The 19,652-nt window shown below is 37.3% G+C and overlaps 1 protein-coding gene across 7 annotated transcripts in view; it reads right to left on the bottom strand.

The window, feature by feature from the left end:
- NIN (ninein) overlaps window positions 1-19,652 on the bottom strand; it is a 107,650-nt gene that overhangs the window by 8,835 nt on the left and 79,163 nt on the right. For 4 of the 7 annotated variants that reach the window (XM_070378089.1, XM_070378093.1, XM_070378091.1 and 1 more), the window contains 9 exons: window positions 17,878-17,991; window positions 15,117-15,239; window positions 13,729-13,842; window positions 12,789-12,935; window positions 8,650-8,829; window positions 7,405-7,554; window positions 6,427-6,474; window positions 5,351-5,452; window positions 622-822 (listed from right to left, as the gene is read on the bottom strand). In XM_070378089.1, coding sequence (XP_070234190.1) covers window positions 622-822; window positions 5,351-5,452; window positions 6,427-6,474; window positions 7,405-7,554; window positions 8,650-8,829; window positions 12,789-12,935; window positions 13,729-13,842; window positions 15,117-15,239; window positions 17,878-17,991 — 1,179 coding nt within the window. The remainder of the gene's footprint in view (window positions 1-621; window positions 823-5,350; window positions 5,453-6,426; window positions 6,475-7,404; window positions 7,555-8,649; window positions 8,830-12,788; window positions 12,936-13,728; window positions 13,843-15,116; window positions 15,240-17,877; window positions 17,992-19,652) is intronic. The other 3 variants (XM_070378092.1, XM_070378094.1, XM_070378096.1) reach the window with 1 other exon arrangement.

The following is a 19,652-nucleotide window of genomic DNA, read 5'->3' as shown; positions in this document are numbered from 1 at the left end:
AACTTAGGTAATATAAGATTGTGTCTGGTAGTGAGCTGGGATAATGCTACTTCAAAGGGAAGAGGAAGAAGAACTTTATTTTCTTAAAAATAGTTTTTCAAACTAGATCATTTAAAAAATAAGTTAAATGAACTTTGTCAACTTAAAAAAGTCACTGATGACACTTTCTACTTTAATAGTTGTGAAAAGTCCCCATTTGTGAATTCCAAGGAACTCAGCAGGCCACACCCTCTAGTACAAGAAAACGCAGGATGCTTTGTTAGTAATACATATCCTAGAGTTGCACTTGAATTCTGTAATATTTTTGGCATCAGACAAGAATGTTAGGTCAATTGCACAGTATGCTCAAGTGAGCCTGACACTTCATCATCGCTTAGCAACTTGCATGAGACCCAGAACTCTTAATTACCCAGCTTAGAAGCTGAGAGCTCAAAAGTAGCACTACAAAAACCAAGACCAAAGCCAAAACAGCACTGCAGTTCTGTGGATTTGTAATACAGGTAAGGTGTAACTGACAAAAGATTGAGGTTCTTCATCCCCACCTTTGAACTGGTGTAACTTCCAAATAGGTAAAATTGAATTAGGTGATCTGCGTTTACTATTAGAAAAAGATCGTCATACCTGTGGTGTGTTGGTTTCAGAAGTCCTATTTTCAAGTTCCTCCTGCAGGCACTGGTTTATCCTTTCTGCCTGCAGCAGCTGACGTTGAAGCTGCAGAAACTGCTCCCTGGGAACCACTGGACAGGTTTGCTGCTGGAGCAGTTGCAGTTCCCAAGCATGAGGGGATGGGCTAAGCATCACAGTGGACCTCAGGTGCTGCATCTGGACAATAAGAGCAAAAAGCCCTAGTCAGCTACCATGCCTTCAGTCACAGAGCTGCCTTGAAAGTAGCAGGCAGAGAGAAAGGAAGTCTATGGATTCATATTAATGGCCTCTCAGACTTACTGATAACTTGAAAACAGGCAGCACATGATCCCAAGTAAGAATAAAAAATCATTTAATACATTTAATGAATAAGCAGGCCTTAAAAGTTTTAGACTTACACTGTACTTCTCAATCTTAAGCAACAATTAAACATGAGGCACATGGTGCACATATGTCTGGATTTTCCTCTTTTCTTCCCACACTAGAACATTTAATTATCCCTCTTTAAAAAAAAAAATGGTGGAATAGGCAAAGGGCAGAAAGAGGTTATGCTCTAGGGTTTTGCCACTTACCATTCATAAAGATTCTTAAAAGCAGTTCAATGACTACTTTTTTTCTAAGTTAGCAATTTGTTTTGAAAATCTCATCTTGCATCTCAAATTATTTTAATCTATCTTAGTTTATCAGATAGGCAATTCTGGGACATAGGTGATATTCTAGAATATTTGGGAATCGAAGTACATGGAATGAAAGGATTTATTCAAGACAATGAGGAAATGGTACGTGTATCACATGCCAATCAAATGTGAGGCAAGGGAAAGAAAGCACTGCATTTGGTCAGTGAAGCATGCCACTTCACATCTGTGGACACATTCAGCAGACACAGAGCTCAATGGAAGACATGCAACAAATATGACCAAGTACTAAACTCATAAGGAAGCACCCCCAGGCATGTGAGAAGGGAAAAAGGCCCTCTAAGACACAACTAGAATTAAATGTTATCATGAAACTTCAGAGCCACTATCCATTTCCTTAAATTTAAATTTCTGAGGTGGGTTATTACCCATTTTGAAATATTGCTAGTTATAGATTTAGAAAACCCACCACTTTATGATCCCCTGATTTTGTATCAGTGGGATGATTTTCTTCACTACATCTTTAAATACCGAGGAAAATCCTGATGGAAATGTAAACAGATGTATTCCAGAGTTAAATGAAATTGAATATTGGCTCTTAAGTATTTATTAACTGTCATAGTAGTAGAAATGATTACATGAAAAAGGGGTTTAATGAGATGTCTCCATGCTATGAAATTCATTGAAAGAGAATGTTCTACCTTCACACACTATCTCAGGCAGAGAACTGCACCCTTCTCTGCTAGTTCCAACCACAGAGTTCTAGGTACAGGTTAGCCACAGATAAAATAAAAACAAAAGAGAATTACAGGAGTTAGAGAAAGAAAATATGAGTTATAAAGAGAAAGAACAGTATAAAACAGGGTATATTATATACCTTAACACATATGCTCCAGTCAGTAGGAACTTAATTTGACTAACATTTACATTTCTCTGTATATAAATTTTACAGATATTAAAATGTCAAACAGCTCTTAATTTTGTAGCCACTTCCTCATCTATTGTAATTTGGTTGGTTTATGAGCTTGCTTCTTTACCTCAATTCATTCCAATACAATAATTCAGAAGATTTCAAGTGCAGTATGGAATAGACCTGATGTTAAATACCTTGCCTTGTGGAGATGCAGGATATAAACCATAAAACATTTTTATTGTTAAAGTATCTGAACTATTGGCTATCAGAGGTACACACCAAACTATAAGAACTGCTAACAGTCTTTAACTTTTTAAGTGTTCAAAACAAATTGTTTATGGAACATTGCCTCATATAGTTGAAAAAACCATGGAGTGGGAGGCAAATTCTTCCATTTCCTTGTCTAATAATTTGGGATCTTTAATTGCCCTGGGGTAAGGGTATGTGTCGGAGAAGGCAATGGCACCCCACTCCAGTACTCTTGCCTGGAAAATCCCATGGACGGAGGAGCCTGGCAAGCTGCAGTCCATGAGGTCGCTAAGAGTCAGACACGACTGAGCGACTTCCCTTTCACTTTTCACTTTCATGCATTGGAGAAGGAAATGGCAACCCACTCCAGTGCTCTTGCCTGGAGAATCCCAGGGACGGGGGAGCCTGGTGAGCTGCCGTCTATGGAGTCGCACAGAGTCGGACACGACTGAAGTGACTTAGCAGCAGCAGCAGCAAGGGTATGTGTTATATTAATCAGTGATTTTAAACTATCATATAGGGGTGAGAAAAAATTCCTTCCCCCAAGGGAGTGTATACATCAGATAGAATCACCTAGAAAGCTTTCCCTAAATTCCTTGATACCAAAGATTCTGATGTAGGACTATCTCCCTGACTGCCTACTGCCCCTCCCCCAAACCTGATAAGAATCCATGCTGGAGTGAGAGGAATGTACCTATCCCCAGGTAAGCTGGGCAAAAAAAATGGTGTGAAAAACCACTGTACATCCTCAAATTTGGCCTAATCTTTAGATATCACAGCATAAATAAAAATCCAATTTATAGGTCCAGTGGGAAGGGGAAATGAAGAGTTATTGCTTAATGTTTAGAGTTTCTGTTTGGGGTGATGAAAGGTTTTAGAAGTAGTGGTGACATGGTGACAATGTAATTAATGCCACTGAATGCCACTTAACAAAATTTGCCATTTTAATCGTTCATGTATATATATATTTCTATATATATATATATACACACACACACACTTAGTATAATTTAAAACACAATGTCATATACCCAAACCGCTGAATTAGACACTTTAAATGAATGAATTGTGCAGTGTGTGAATTACATTTAATAAAGCTGCTAAAGAATTATATGTCTGCACAGAGTTCACAGCTCAGTCTTATTTCAATGGAAGTTTCATTAGAATAGTGTATGAGGTGTTCTTTACAGTGTTCCAGTTAAAAATTCACGCTTTTTCTTTTTTCAGCTCCAGTGCCAAGAACACTTAATTTCCCTCATCCATTACCAAATATTTACTACTAGATCAGGGAGAAAAGTAATGAGGGGAAATTGGTTATGATGACTAATCATGTAAAGTATGATTGGGAGAGAAGGGGGCATATGAGGCCAAAGAGAGCAGGTGGGAGAAGACTCAGCCTGTTGGAAGGACATTTGCAGAGGATCTAACAGTGATTAAGTACACCCTGTTACTTTTCAGCTGGGTACTAGACATGTCATGTGTGGCTTCAGATATCTCATTCATTAGAGTATATAATTATTTCATCAGAAAAGCATATCTACATCTAAACACAGCCTGCAGCTCAGAGTTTTAATAAATTCATTTATTATATGCAGAAGGAAAAGCAAATATGGTTTGGATTTCATTCTTTATAGTTTCACTAATCTCCCTATTAGTAGATAAATCAGAGAACATAAAATTGACAGAAACCTTAGTGGTCATTTAAATGTAAATGCGATATGTTTGCCCATATTTCATATTTAAAAACCAAGCATCTATTGAAATGTAATTACCTTTGCATGTGTCCAGCTTCATGAAAGAAAATATTTATATATCTCTCTTCCTATAATTCTGGCTTTAAAATATTTGTATACACAGAGCTTTTTTTTTTCATTCATTCATTTCTTTATTAAGTGTCTTCATGAGCCAGACACTATTCAGATGCCTTATTTGACATATCAACATTTACAATCTATTTGGATAATAATTACACTCTTGCTGATTTAAATTTCTTTTCTTTTCTTTCTCACTTGTTTGTTTCCAAAAATACAGCTGAGTTGGGCTTTAAAAAATGAAAGTTCAGTTCAGTTGCTCAGTCGTATCCGACTCTTTGCGACCCTAAGGACTACAGCACGCCAAGCTTCCCTGTCCATCACCAACTCCCGGAGTTTACTCAAACTCATGTTCATTGAGTCGGTGATGCCATCCAACCATCTCATCCTCTGTCGTCCCCTCCTCCACCCACCTTCCATCTTTCCCAGTATCAGGGTCTTTTCAAATGTACCCAGAACTTTATAATTGCACTCAGTGTTCAGAAAGCAATCTATTAGACTAGAAACTCAATGTCCAAGCTGACAAGTTTTACAAATCCACTTTCATATTTAACAGATGTACCTCTTCCAAGGCAGTGCTGAGTTACAAATGTAGAAATGAACAGTGGCAACACTTGAAAATTAACTGTCTAAATGCTAATGCTCTTAAACTCCCGGAATGTACTTCCTAACCGAATAGGCTGTAACAGAGCACGTCACATCTATAAAACACTACACTGGGGGAGGTATCAGGAAACTATTAAAACCACAGCATTGGCAAGAGAGCTCTGAGCCTCTTGGTCAGTACTGGACAGAGTCCCTGCCACTTGAATTTGTTGAGGCACAAATCCTTGCATTTTAGGATAGTCAACATTATTATTATTATTCCTTCTTCTGTGAAGCAGTATATATCTCTCTGGCTGTGTAATTAGCAAAAATATCTATCAAACTTGGTAAGACAAACCAAAGAGTCCAGCCTGGCAATGTACTTAGATTTTCACTGTTTTCGTAATAGGAATTTAATGCTATGTTAGCCTCTCTCAACAAATAGGTCATTCATGGATTAAAATATTCTTCATCAGATCAGATCAGTCAGGTCATTTCCCTTAAAAATTTACCTCCATTAGCTGTTCATCCAGTTTTACTTGTTTCTTTTTCAGGCCTTCATTTTCCAAATGAATTGTTTCTAATTCTCGTTCAAGGGATTTCATCTGACTAACCTGTTGAAAAACATAAAACTCCCTTAAAAAAAAGAAAACAACCTGAATCTCTCTACTTTTTTTTGACAAATTTACACTAATCAGAAATCTCAACTCTTGGAAGAAAGCTGAGTTCATTCATCAAGGGAAAACAACAAATAATTCAGTGCCTTGATTATATTTTAGTCTAGCTTAAATCACCACTCCTCACATAGAACAGAGTCCTAAGGCAGGTAGCTTTCAAACTTCAGTGCCACTCACTGTAGGAAATACATTTTATCTTGCAACCCAGTACACCCACACCCCTCCACAAGTACATATGCATGCATAATCAGTTGTAAGTATACATCACTAAAAGAAAACTTCCATGAAATAATACTTATCCCTACTACAAGCCATGCACTTTGATATTTTATAGTATATTTTATTAAAGATGCTGTCACAACATTGTAAAGAAACTATAATAAAAATTTTTGAAATGCTGGTATTTCACTAAACTGAATTCATGATCATCTACTATGGATCTGCAGTAGGGAAAAACGTCTGAAAACAGAGTACACAAAACCTGATTTATTTAACTCTTTTCTCAATTTTAAAGAAGAAATTTGAAAGTTTTATGAGGATCCACTTTTGGAATTCTCTTTGGTACAGAATCTTATGAGAATCTAATGAGTTAGAGGACATTCAAGGATTCAGAATATTGCTAAGTAGAAAACATACGACACAATTCTAGAATGCTGATCTTTGCCTCCATCAAAAGAGCTGAGAAGAGTAGCAAGAACTGTTAAATGGAATTCGGGTGTATGCTTTCCAGGCACACTTAAATTCATTGTTATTTTAAAACCTATCATTTGACTTTCCCCTTGGTGAGCAGCTGGATGAAACCCAACATCTTTTTGAAAAGTTTACTTGAATATAACCTAGACTTTAAATGACATAATTATGGAACCATAATTTTATTTGCACTGGGAAACTAAAAAATTTGTGTGACTCACTTTATTGTGGTTGTCTGGAACTGAACCCGGAATATCTCCAAGGTGTGCCTGTAGTGAAAACTCTTGAGTTTTAGTTTAGAAAAAGAAAGAAAGGAAAACAAATACCAAGAACTCCCACAGTAACACTGGTCTAGAACTCAAACTTAATGTAACAAAGAATACAAAGCAAAGGGAATCATGTTACAGAGGTTTAACCATGTGGTAGCCAGCCTCTAAGCAGGTCCCCAGTGATCTCTATGTCACACCCTTGCCTGGTCCCCTCCCCCTACTATGCCTGAGTTAGTCTGTGTGACTTATAGAATACAGAAGTGATGTTGTGTGACTTCTGAGATTGGTTTATAAAACATATTACGGTTTCCATCGTGGTCTTCTGGAATCTCTCTCTTGTATCACTCATTGCGACATCCTGAGAAAAGGCCCAGGTAGGGAGGACCTGAGCCTCCGGCAATCAGCCAGCAAAGAACAGAAGCCTCTTCCTAACACGTTATCTGAGTAAATCTGGAAGTGGATGATCTCTAGCACCAGTGAAGCCTTCGGATATTGCAGCCTCAGCTAATATCTAGACAGCAACCTCAGGAAAGACCCTGAGCCAAAATCATTCCATTAAGCTGCTTCCAAATTCCTGACCTACAGAAACCGAGACATGAATGTTTTGTCTTTTTATTATACAGCAGTAGTTAACCAAATTAAAATGTTCCTAATATTCAGGTATATATGTTTTACTAACTTATAAAAGTTTATATACCTTGAAGATGATTAACCATCTTCTTTATGAAAACTTAAATTGCTCCTTTTTAGCGATCATTCAATCAAAAAGAACTATGATACTGCTTTGACAAGATGACAAAAGTGCAGATAAAAGGAAGAAGCAAAATAGGCCATTAGTCATTTCTTTGGAAGCACTCGGGGGAAGAAACATACATTTAGGGATGCATCAGAGTCAGCATATAGCCACGTGGTATTAACTCAAAAACTCACCTTCCTATTAGTAGGAGATCGCTCCTTTTGAAACTGTTCACATTCTCTCTTTAAGCTCAACTTCTCCTGCTCTGTGGGCTTCACAGTACCTGATGAATTTAGATGTTTTTGGTGCTTAGGAGAAGGAAGGTTGGATTCCAGCTGACGGACCTAACAAGAACCAGTATAAGGGGAAGAAATGCTAATATAATCACCCAGCCAGGAAAAACAAAAAGCTAACATAATGCAAGTTTTTATTCAGTGCTTGGGTTTTGTTGTATTAAAAAAGCTTTTTCCAGTCAAGTCTGCCAATTTTTGAAGCTTACTTTTTTGGATTTCAAAAGATCCTTTCTAGGTTAATCTATTTTTAGCCTGATCCAACACTAAGCATCAGACAGGGAAGAGGGGACTTCTGGCTCAGCCAAAGCACTAAGAGTCAATAGAGCAATGTGGCCACCAAGCAAACAGATGTAATCTGTAGGCACCTGTGTGCCTGACATGAGCATAACTTTTAGGAGTGAAGGGGGTGACAGTTCCTCTGAGTCTGTATTGGACTGTTCACACCTGAACAGTGCATTTACATCAGCTAAGTTCCATGAAGACAGCAACCATGTTTAGTCTTGTTTAACACTGCAACTTTAGTGATAGCAGTTTCTGGCACAGGGTAGGAGTTCTAGTGAATATCTTCGACTCCTAAGAGTTCTTTCTCAAAAGATTTATTTAAGCATAGGTTAAAAATAGTTGCTCATTCATATTGATGTATGGCAGAAACCAACACAATATTGTAAAGGAATTATCCTTCAATTAAAAATAAATAAAAAAATAATTGCTTGACTGCTCAGCAGAGGTAAAGCATTTAAACATCCCCTGAAAAAATGATCTTTAAATATCATTTTAACCTTGAAATGCTGAGTCTTTAAAGAGGGGCAACTTTTCCTCTTACAAGGAGTTAGACCAACAAGATTTGAGTTTAGTTTTGCCATTTTGTACTACCAGTCTTGGTGGCTAGCCTATTTGAATGAGGGAGGAATGTATGGTTACATCATTTCCATTTATAAAATCACAGATTTAATATAGAACTGCTTATACAAAAAATAGTATACAAACATATCATGATAAAATTATATTGCAAGTAAATGATAAATTATACATTCTTAAAATAAGCCTGCCACACCAGAATACTCAAATCCATACCCTAGAATCACTGCCATCATATCAAACATTGACTTACAAACCTAGGCTACCACGTGCAACTCTTCAAGTTACCTTCTCCCGGGAGTGTATGAGTTCCGGTTTGGTGTTCTGTACCATGGTTTGGACTCTCTCATTCTCTTGCCAAAGTAGCTGTTGTTCCTCATTTATCAGGTGATCCAGCTTGTCCCAGGACAGCCTTTGCTGTTGGTTATGGAATCCTGATGGATGGATGCCTATTTCTGGGGCCCAGTTCTTAAGAGAGAATTAACAGAGTTAAGCCTTAAAAAACAAGCTGATTTCTTTTTTGAGTGTCTTCTAATGTGAGTGAGCACAGGTATATATAGATAAAAGTAAAACAATATTCTTGAGTTTTTTATTTTAAAAAAAGGTTCGGAAATTCTGTTTTAAATGGTCTTTGGCAAAACAGCTCTATCAAATCTAATAGCAAAGCTGACTGTAGGGCAATGCCCAGTTCCACATAGGACCCAAGTGCACAGAGACTAGTGTCCTTAAAGATTACCTCATTCTTATGAAGTTATGCTTTGAATCCATATAAGCATTCTTTTGGTAAACACAGGACACAAAGAGAACTCTGAATTGCACAGCTAACTTGAAAGGGTTCACATGCCAAACTCTACTTTCATTTTCACATATGCAATCATATCCTTTTTTTAGAATCCAAAGCACGTATCATCCATATAATTGAGACCTGAACTCAGGAATATGCTTTAAGCTACCACAGTGGGTTTTTTTTGATCCTGAAAGATGCTTTAAAAAAAATTTTTTTAAGGTATCACAACTAGATAAGCCTTCTGCTTTTCAAGCCAAAACATGAAAAAGAAAAAAAATGGTACAGTCTCATTTTGAAAAACATTTCAGCCCCAAAGTAATTTTTTAAAATGGAAACTATTATGTTTTTTTTTTTTAAAAACCACAGTTAAAAAAAAGTATCAGCAGGAGATAAAGTAGCTGAATTTAGCACCAATTTTTATGGTAGGACAAAAGCAATTCAGTTCAGTCGCTTAGTCATGTCCGATTCTTTGCGACGGCATGAACCACAGCACGCCAGGCCTCCCTGTCCATCACCAACTCCTGGAGTTTACTCAAACTCATGTCCTTTGAGTCAATGATGCCATCCAACCATCTCATCTTCTGTTGTCCCCTTCTCCTCCTGCCCTCAATCTTTCCCAGCATCAGGGTCCTTTCAAATGAGATAGCTCTTCGCATCAGGTGGCCAAAGTATTGGAGTTTCAGCTTTAGCATCAGTCCTTCCAATGAATATTCAGGACTGATCTCCTTCAGGATGGACTGGTTGGATCTCTTTGCAACCAAGGGACTCTCAAGAGTCTTCTCCAACACCACAGTTCAAAAGCATCAATTCTTCGGTGCTCAGCTTTCTTTATAGTCCAACTCTCACATCCTTAAATGACTACTGGAAAAACCATAGCCTTGACTAGACAGACCTTTGTTGGCAAAGTAATGTCTCTGCTTTTTGATATGCTGTCTACATATATTCTTAATTTATTTGCAAACAGATGCAGCATTGTGATATATTAAAATCAGACACTTTATATATCAAAATGTTTTTACCCATGGTCTTTTGACTTGCAAAATATAAAAAATTACCTTGTAACACCCTCTTGCAACAACACGAGAGAAGACTCTACACATGGACATCACCAGATGGTCAACACTGAAATCAGATTGATTATATTCTTTGCAGCCAAAGATGGAGAAGCTCTATACAGTCAGCAAAAACAAGACCAGGAGCTGACTGTGGCTCAGATCATGAACTCCTTATTGCCAAATTCAGACTTAAATTGAAGAAAGTAGGGAAAACCACTAGACCATTCAGGTATGACCTAAATCAAATCCCTTATGATTATACAGTGGAAGTGAGAAATAGATTTAAGGGCCTAGATCTGATAGAGTGCCTGATGAACTATGGAATGAGGTTCGTGACATTGTACAGGAGACAGGGATCAAGACCATCCCCATGGAAAAGAAATGCAAAAAAGCAAAATGGCTGTCTGGGGAGGCCTTACAAATAGCTGTGAAAAGAAGAGAAGCAAAAAGCAAAGGAGAAAAGGAAAGATATAAGCATCTGAATGCAGAGTTCCAAAGAATAGCAAGAAGAGATAAGAAAGCCTTCCTCAGTGGTCAGTGCAAAGATAGAGGAAAACAACAGAATGGGAAAGACTAGAGATCTCTTCAAGAAAATTAGAGATACCAAGGGAACATTTCATGCAAAGATGGGCTCGATAAAGGACAGAAATGGTATGGACCTAACAGAAGCAGAAGATATTAAGAAGAGGTGGCAAGAATACAAGAAGAACTGTACAAAAAAGATCTTCATGACCCAGATAATCACAATGGTGTGATCACTGACCTAGAGCCAGACATCCTGGAATGTGAAGTCAAGTGGGCCTTAGAAAGCATCACTACAAACAAAGCTAGTGGAGGTGATGGAATTCCAGTTGAGCTATTTCAAATCCTGAAAGATGATGCTGTGAAAGTGCCACACTCAATATGCCAGCAAATTTGGAAAACTCAGCAGTGGCCACAGGACTGGAAAAGGTCAGTTTTCATTCCAATCCCAAAGAAAGACAATGCCAAAGAACGCTCAAACTACCACACAATTGTACTCATCTCACATGTTAGTAAAGTAATGCTCAAAATTCTCCAAGCCAGGCTTCAGCAATATGTGAACTGTGAACTTCCTGATGTTCAAGCTGGTTTTAGAAAAGGCAGAGGAACCAGAGATCAAATTGCCAACATCTGCTGGATCATGGAAAAAGCAAGAGTTCCAGAAAAACATCTATTTCTGATTTATTGACTATGCAAAACCCTTTGACTGTGTGGATCACAATAAACTGTGGAAAATTCTGAAAGAGATGGGAATACCAGATCATCCAACCTGCCTCTTGAGAAATCTGTATGCAGGTCAGGAAGCAACAATTAGAACTGGACATGGAACAACAGACTGGTTCCAAATAGGAAAAGGAATACATCAAGGCTGTATATTGTCACCCTGCTTATTTAACTTATATGCAGAGTATATAATGAGAAACGCTGGACTGGAAGAAACACAAGCTGGAATCAAGATTGCCGGGAGAAATATCAATAACCTCAGATATGCAGATGACACCACCCTTGTGGCAGAAAGTGAAGAGGAAATAAAAAGCCTCTTGATGAAAGTGAAAGTGGAGAGTGAAAAAGTTGGCTTAAAGCTCAACATTCAGAAAACGAAGATCATGGCATCCGGTCCCATCACTTCATGGGAAACAGATGGGTAAACAGTGGAAACAGTGTCAGACTTTATTTTTTTGGGCTCCAAAATCACTGCAGATGGTGACTGCAGCCATGAAATTAAAAGACGCTTACTCCTTGGAAAGAAAGTTGACCAACCTAGATAGCATATTCAAAAGCAGAGATATTACTTTGCCAACAAAGGTCCGTCTAGTCAAGGCTATGGTTTTTCCTGTGGTCATGTATGGATGTGAGAGTTGGACTGTGAAGAAGGCTGAGTGCCAAAGAATTGATGCTTTTGAACTGTGGTGTTGGAGAAGACTCTTGAGAGTCCCTTGGACTGCAAGGAGATCCAACCAGTCCATTCTGAAGGAGACCAGCCCTGGGATTTCTTTGGAAGGAATGATGCTAAAGCTGAAACTCCAGTACTTTGGCCACCTCATGGGAAGAGTTGACTCATTGGAAAAGACTCTGATGCTGGGAGGGATTGGGGGCAGGAGGAGAAGGGGACAACAGAGGATGAGATGGCTGGATGGCATCACTGACTTGATGGACGTGAATCTGGGTGACCTCCGGGAGTTGGTGATGGACAGGGAGGCCTGGCGTGCTGCGATTCATGGGGTTGCAAAGAGTCGGACACAACTGAGTGACTGAACTGAACTGAACTGATGGTTCCATTTATGTGAAGTTCAGAAACAAGCATCCCTAACCTATGGTGACAGAAGGTAGAGAAGTCGTTCCCTTGGGGTTGTCAACTGAAGAGGACACAAGAGAGCCTACTGGGTGCTGGAAATGTTCTTTATTTTGAGCTAGGAGGTGGTTACACAAACATACATACACACATTCTAGGTAAAATACACATTTACATATAGGTACATATATATGTGTAAAAATAAGTTATAAACTCAAACTGTGTGCCTTTTACTGTATAAAGTCATACCTCAATAAAGAAAAGAAATTACCTTGTCACTGGCATTCTGAAGTTGCTTGTGTAGAGACATCACTTCTTGCTTTAAAGCTTCCTTTTCCTGCTGAGTCACTCGTAGATCAGATTTAATTCGGGACATTTGTAGGTTTACATTCTGGAGAGTGTCTTCTAAATTCTGAACCTACGTCAGAACAAATGACAAATCCTCATGGTCTCAGCTATAGCATGTGCATGTATGAATGAACTAAGACAAAGAACTTCAAAGTCCCTTCTGTTTCTACTTCCTGCATCCAGCTCTTTTCAGTTGCTCAGGGCAAACCAGGATATTATGTATCTTTACAGGATGTTACGTTATATTTAAGAGAATAATGAAATATACCTTGAGCAAGGTATTGCTGGTCCAGTCATCTGGTGTATTACCAAGTGATATCTTACAGAACTAAGGAGTACCAGCTGGCATCACAATAGATAATTTTACTGACTTTTGTAGAAATTACATTTTAGACTGTGGTGTTGTTTTGCAAAGGACCTCTCAGTTTAAAATAAAACCATATCTTTGTAGAACCCTACTCCATGCTAATATCTCATTTATATTTCAATTTTTAAAAATTTAAATTGGTAAATGGAATGTCAATAGATATCTTTAACTATAATAGGGCATGAACATGCCTTAGAAATGCTAATTCTAAATTAGAAATAAGAAGTCATTTTTGTGCACTATTCTTGAGCTTTCATAAATAAATAATCTCACAGTGATGAGACAATCTCATGATTATTTCATAATAATGAACTTTGGAGGAAACACTGTTCAACTTATTTTATTATACTGTAACATGTGTCAAATATTAGTTAAATTGAATCATTCTGAACCCTTTTAGACCACATCCACTTAGAACATTGTTTCCACTTGGAGTTCTGCTGGAAGATATAGGAAAAAATTAACTATGTGGATGAAACAAGAATTGTCCACACACCTTTTCCTGTGAAGCCACTAGTTGTGACTTTAAGCTTTCACTCTGGTGTTCCCAAGATTTCTGTTCTTGCTTCATAGTAGCAATTCTGTGCTCTAAAAGACTTGATTTTGCCAACTGTTTCAGGAAAAGAAAAGAGGTAACAGCATTTTTGCAAATATGTCTAGCCTCAATTCATATGCCTCCATCAAGTACCATCTCTTTACATAGTGGATTGGGGCAAGGTAAAAGATAAATGTTTCCTTGACTCTCTTTTCTTTAATTTTGAAGAGTCTCTTTTCTTTGGGGATTTCCATTTTTCTTTCTCATTGCCTCATGTTTTGTGGGTGAAACATGAAGGGCTGGAAGGCAATTAGAAATCCCAAGAGTGTGCCACAATAGGAAAACAGAGAGTGTCTATTAAGGCAAACGTAACAAAAGCAGTGTTTCTGGATTTGGCAGGGAAAATATAGTAGAAAAAAAAGTAACTATGTAATGGGCTTCAGATCCTTAAATACATAATATTCATGTTATATGTAAGTAAACTAGTGATATATTTAAGTAATATACATCAAGTAGCAATAATTATTAAAATGAGACAATCTTTATATTACTGTATTTAACATTTATTAAACAACTAATCTAGATTCCTGTTAAAATCATGGCTTTAGCAATCTACAGATTTAATGTGATCCCTATCAAATTATTGATGACTTTTTTACACAGAACTAGAACAAATAATCCTAAAATGTTTATGGATTATAAATACACATGTGGTATACAAATACACCATGGTATATTACTCAGCCATCAAAAAAGTAAAATAATGCCATTTGTAACAACAGGGATGGGCCAAGAGATTATCATACCAAGCGAAGCAAGTCAGACAGACAAAGACAAATATTACATGATATCACTTATATGTGAAATCTAAAAAAATAATAATAATGAACTTATTAATACAAAACAGAAACAGACACACACATGGAAAACACACTTACGGTTACCAAAGAGGAAGAGTGGGAGGGATAAATTAGGAGTATGGGACTAACAGATATACACCGCTATATATAAAATAAATAAGGATTTACTGTATGGCACAGGGAATTATATTCAATATCTTGTAATAATCTATAATGGAAAAGAATCCAAAAAAAGAAGTACACACACACACACACATAGCCAAATCACTTTGTTGTATACCTGAAACTAACACAATATTGTAAATCAACTATACTTCAATAAAAGAAAAAAACTAATGGCTTCAGGAGCTCTAAGGTCACAAAATGCCAGCAAAATGCTGTTCCAGGAGACTTTTAGGCTAACACAGTGGGCCCATATGCCCCTGGCATTACAGAAATGTTCATTACGGTACATACCATATGATGATGGTAAAGTCTTATTTTTATTACCTTATCAACACAGATATTTAATTCTTCACTTAGAGCTTCCTTTTCTTTCAGCAGTTTTTCATTGTGGCTTAGAATACTAGAAATTTTTTGCTGGAAGTCAGAGAGATCAGGACATCTGCAGAGCTGCAAGGGATAAACAAATGAGCCCACCCATCACATCTCATGAACGTATTTATAGACAGGACATTTTCATGGCTGTTGCCATTTCCCTATCTATTTCCAAGGACATATACACTCCAGGGGACTATAATTAACTTTGACAAAAATGTTCCCTGCTTCTCTCAATTCTCCAATTGACTGCCGAAATGTCTGCTCAGGCAAAATCTACCAGACATTGTTAAGTAATGGTCCCAGCCTTCTGTTTTACCTTCAGTATAAAATAAATAACATATTGCCATTCTGTCATCAATTTAACTTGGGTACATATGACAAAACATTTTCCCCATTCTTTTTTAACTAGAAAAAAAATCTTTTTTCAATCAAGAATACAGAATTGGCATCAACCACATATAATGTATCAACCAACACAAAGGCAAGTTTAAAGATAAATCAATCAGTCTTTTTCAGCTCATTTTACATACCCTTCACTTTGGGAGATGCTTAAATTGACTGGCTTAGGAAAATGTTGCTGGTACAGACATAGTTGCTTCTTCTGCATTTTATGGAATCACGATAAACCAAAAACTTTTTGTTCCTTTTCATCAACTTCAGCACTACTGACCCTCAGGGCCAGGTAATTTCTTGTCATGGGGGACTGTCCTATGCACTGTAGGATGGCCGACAACATCCCAGGCATTACCTATTAGATTTCAGTAGCACACACTCCCTGCCTCGTATACCCAGTGTGGAAACCAAATGTGACCCCAGATACTGCTAAATAGCTTGGTGTGCAGGAGCAGTCTCCACCCCCCACAAACACTGCCTTAAAGAGACTGTTTCTTACACTTTTAGAGTTCATATGTTTTCCATCTCCCTCTGCTTCACCTGGCTTTCAATTTTCAATTATTTACTGTCATGATTTTATGGCCACCTTTATCGTTTTACCTGAAGGTCTTTTGGAACAGTATAACAAAACAGACGTTAAGGATTGAATCTTGTCTTCAACTGGCAACAAATTCAGCATAATTTACAAATCTAAACAAGTCAGAAAGATGAAGGAAAATCTATGTACCTGGGCATTGGTTAATAAAGGACTTTTGTCCTTTACTCACTACCTTGCCTCCCTATCCCCAGACCCTCACAAAGCCTGGTACCATTTTGGGTGTCTACAGACTGTCATGTGCTACTCATGTTTCTTTTCAGTGCAACAGATAATAACAACAAAACTATTTTGTGAACAAGAAATGATTATGTCATACAGAGCAGCATGTGCTTTCTAGGTCCAAGCTGTATGGCAGCAACAATGGGCTGACACCATCCTACTTCTGTGATCCAAGAGTCCAGGGACCATGAACAACTTCCTACCAAGAGCAAAAGGGCTCACATGCAAGAAAAATGTGCCAAAATGATGTCCTGATCATGTTGCTTTACTCTCAACTCTGCTCCTTTTCTTTTGATCCATAACTTGGCAAAATCACAGCACATACATTTCCCATGCTTGGACACGGGACCCATCATTATCGTCCGAAAGGTTGAACAACAGAAAAAGAAAAAGGAGAAAAGCATGCCCAAGTTAATTAGGATAAATTTGGTAATAACAGTCCTGGAATACTTATATAACACAGAAGGGCCTTTTAACTTCTGGAATGTTTATATGGGCGGACAGCTTCTGCTATGGCAGGACAGCTATACCTTGCATAGCAGCATCTGACTGGAAAAGGTTCTTATAAAGCACCTAATAAATACCCGTACTCTACTAGGCACTGGAAGAGATACAAATTCCCTGAGTCTAAAATCTTATTAGGAAATCAAGACTTATGGCTGTCAATTAGGGATCAATGCAAATATAACACACCCAGTGGTACAGACTCTATTTCAGCATCAGAGAAGGACACATTTATGCTCATAGGTTGGATAGACACAGGAGAATTTTATAATCTAAAGATATCATGGTATTAAAGTACTCCTTTGGTGAAACAAATAAAATGGAAAAACTAAATTCTCCTATTATATATCAAGATTGCATAAACTGATAAATTCATGTACTCACTGAAAAATTCAGAATAAAGAATAAAATTGGACAATGTTCAGCATATAAATTTTAAGCTGGACTTAAAATTAGGTCTTTGCTTGAAACTTTGAAATATGCTTTTTAAAGCCAAATTCATAGGTGAGACCACATCCCTCATAATGCTCTAGAATCTATTCTTCTGCCCAAGATAGATGCCTCAAACTCACTATGAGAAAAAGGGAGAACCTGGGTCTCACAAATCAGGGTGAATAGTTATTAAAGTTATTAGCAAGAAAGTCACCAATTTTTTAGGCAAATTTATATTACCTTAACACCTGGCTGGGCGAAGGTAGAGCAACACATTTCTTAAACTGAAATGGCTGGGATTCATTTATAGTAAATTAATAGAATGTCAGCCTACAACACACGTAAGTTATATAACTAGAACAACATTTGGAGAATTAGTGATAGGAGCTCTTATAAATTAGACTTGTATTGCAAGTCCTGAACTTCACTAAGCAATAAGCTAGTTAACAGGATTCAGTAAAAGGGACTCTCAACGGCTAAAATTAAAAAGACAATCTGGTGCATGTTATTCTATGACTCCCACACGTATCTCCTTGCCCCCACCTAAGCTGCACACAGTCTTACTTGTTTTACTTTCTCCAATTCATCTTTGAGAAGGAGGTTTTCCTGTTCCACGATGTGAGTCTGTATTTTAACTTCAGAAAGTTCTGCCTCCAAAGAAGACACTAAAGTGGAAGACTAAGAAAAAAAAATTGAAAAGTCAAATAACACACTCATTCAGCCTAGGGAAACTTAATAAGGTCACAAAAGGCAGCATTAAGGGAAAAATAGTACATACTCAATGACACACTGTTTTAAGATCGTTTGTACTCAATGGAACTAACCAAAACTATCTTTTAACAAACTTTCCACTAAAATGGTATAAACATGATTTCTTAAGTTTATTTTTGAAGATTCTCCACTGTAAAGTTACTATCTTTCTCTGGGGAGCAGATGCTTTGAGACCATGCAAACTGTTTTTTCTTAAGCATTTGCTTATTAATTTTAGTGTCTATCAGTGGATTTTATTGACAATTACTACTTTGGTATTTGCTTAATGAAGACTTGTTATTTCCTTCCTTCCTTCTACATTTATTAATTGGAATTCTATTGTAAGGAAGAGCTGTTATTTCTCTCCCCTTTATTTACCTATTCTAACAGTACAGACCTACAGATACTCATTTCATTCTGTATTTTATAATTATGCTTATTTTGTGCTATGCTTTATTTTGTTGATCAAATTATTTCAGCTTTGGCCATTAGGAGCTTCTTCAGGTTGCGTCCTGTCCTTTTGACATGCCCCATTTTTTTCGGGGGTACCTTTTTCTTTCTGGCACCATGAGATGTTCCAGGCTCATTTTGAATTGACCCTTCACCAGCCTTGGGATCAATCATCTCTCCAAGAAGCCCGGGTTTCTCATATAGGAGAACAGGGTTCAGAAACCAATATTTGGGTGCTCCATTCATATATACACATCTACATTTCTGTATCTGCCTATACACTAAACAAATAATGAGTTTATTCTATTAACTCAAATTCCAATCCAACATCAGAAGGTTCATTTTAGCCTTCCTAGTTTCCCCACTTCCAACCTCCTTGCCCCAAAATGAGAAACTCAGTTCTTACTATCTACAATATATTTACTTATTTGTTCAATTCTGGTATACACAGAGTAGTTCCAGAATCACTAACATACACCCTCATGAGAAATACATTTAGTGACTATTGTAGCATTTATGTACACTTCCTTTTGTCTTAACCTTACCATGTACAGTCAAGATACTAATTTCTAAATTGCTTATTTTCTTCCACATCATGGTTGTTATCCACTCATAACACTGTTAGGTTCACTTGTTAGTGTTTGTGTTCCATTTAGTTCCCCCCTCCCCTGATCTTTATTTTCTGGATTGGTTTTGCTTGTTTATTTGAGGGGCTATGTGAAGACAGTGTGAAACATGACTATGGTTCTAAGCATCGGACTATATGAAAAAGTTCTCAGAAGTGTCACTCCCTTCCTCATCCCTGCTATCACATTCCCATACCTCTCTTGCATTCCTTTCCCATTTGCCCCCTATATGGAAGCATCTCTTTAGTTACCTGGTTTATCATTTCTGTATTTCTTTTCCAAAAATTCTGTATTTCTTTTACACAAATACATGTGTGTTGTCTAATATCCCCTTCTTTCTTACATGGTTGGAGACATACTAGAGAGACTCTTAGATATGCTTTTCAGCTTTTCCTTTTTCACCTATTTCTAGTGTGTCCTGGAAATAATTTCATACCAAGAGATCTTTCTCATTCATTCTTTTTCTTTTTTTAAACCTGTATAATACTCCTCCATGGTGTGACTCCATTGCAT

Source organism: Bos mutus, chromosome 10 (genome assembly GCF_027580195.1).
Source record: "Bos mutus isolate GX-2022 chromosome 10, NWIPB_WYAK_1.1, whole genome shotgun sequence".
Taxonomy (NCBI): domain Eukaryota; kingdom Metazoa; phylum Chordata; class Mammalia; order Artiodactyla; family Bovidae; genus Bos; species Bos mutus.
Note: the sequence above shows the minus strand (reverse complement) of the source record. Positions and strands in the feature narration are given on the sequence as shown.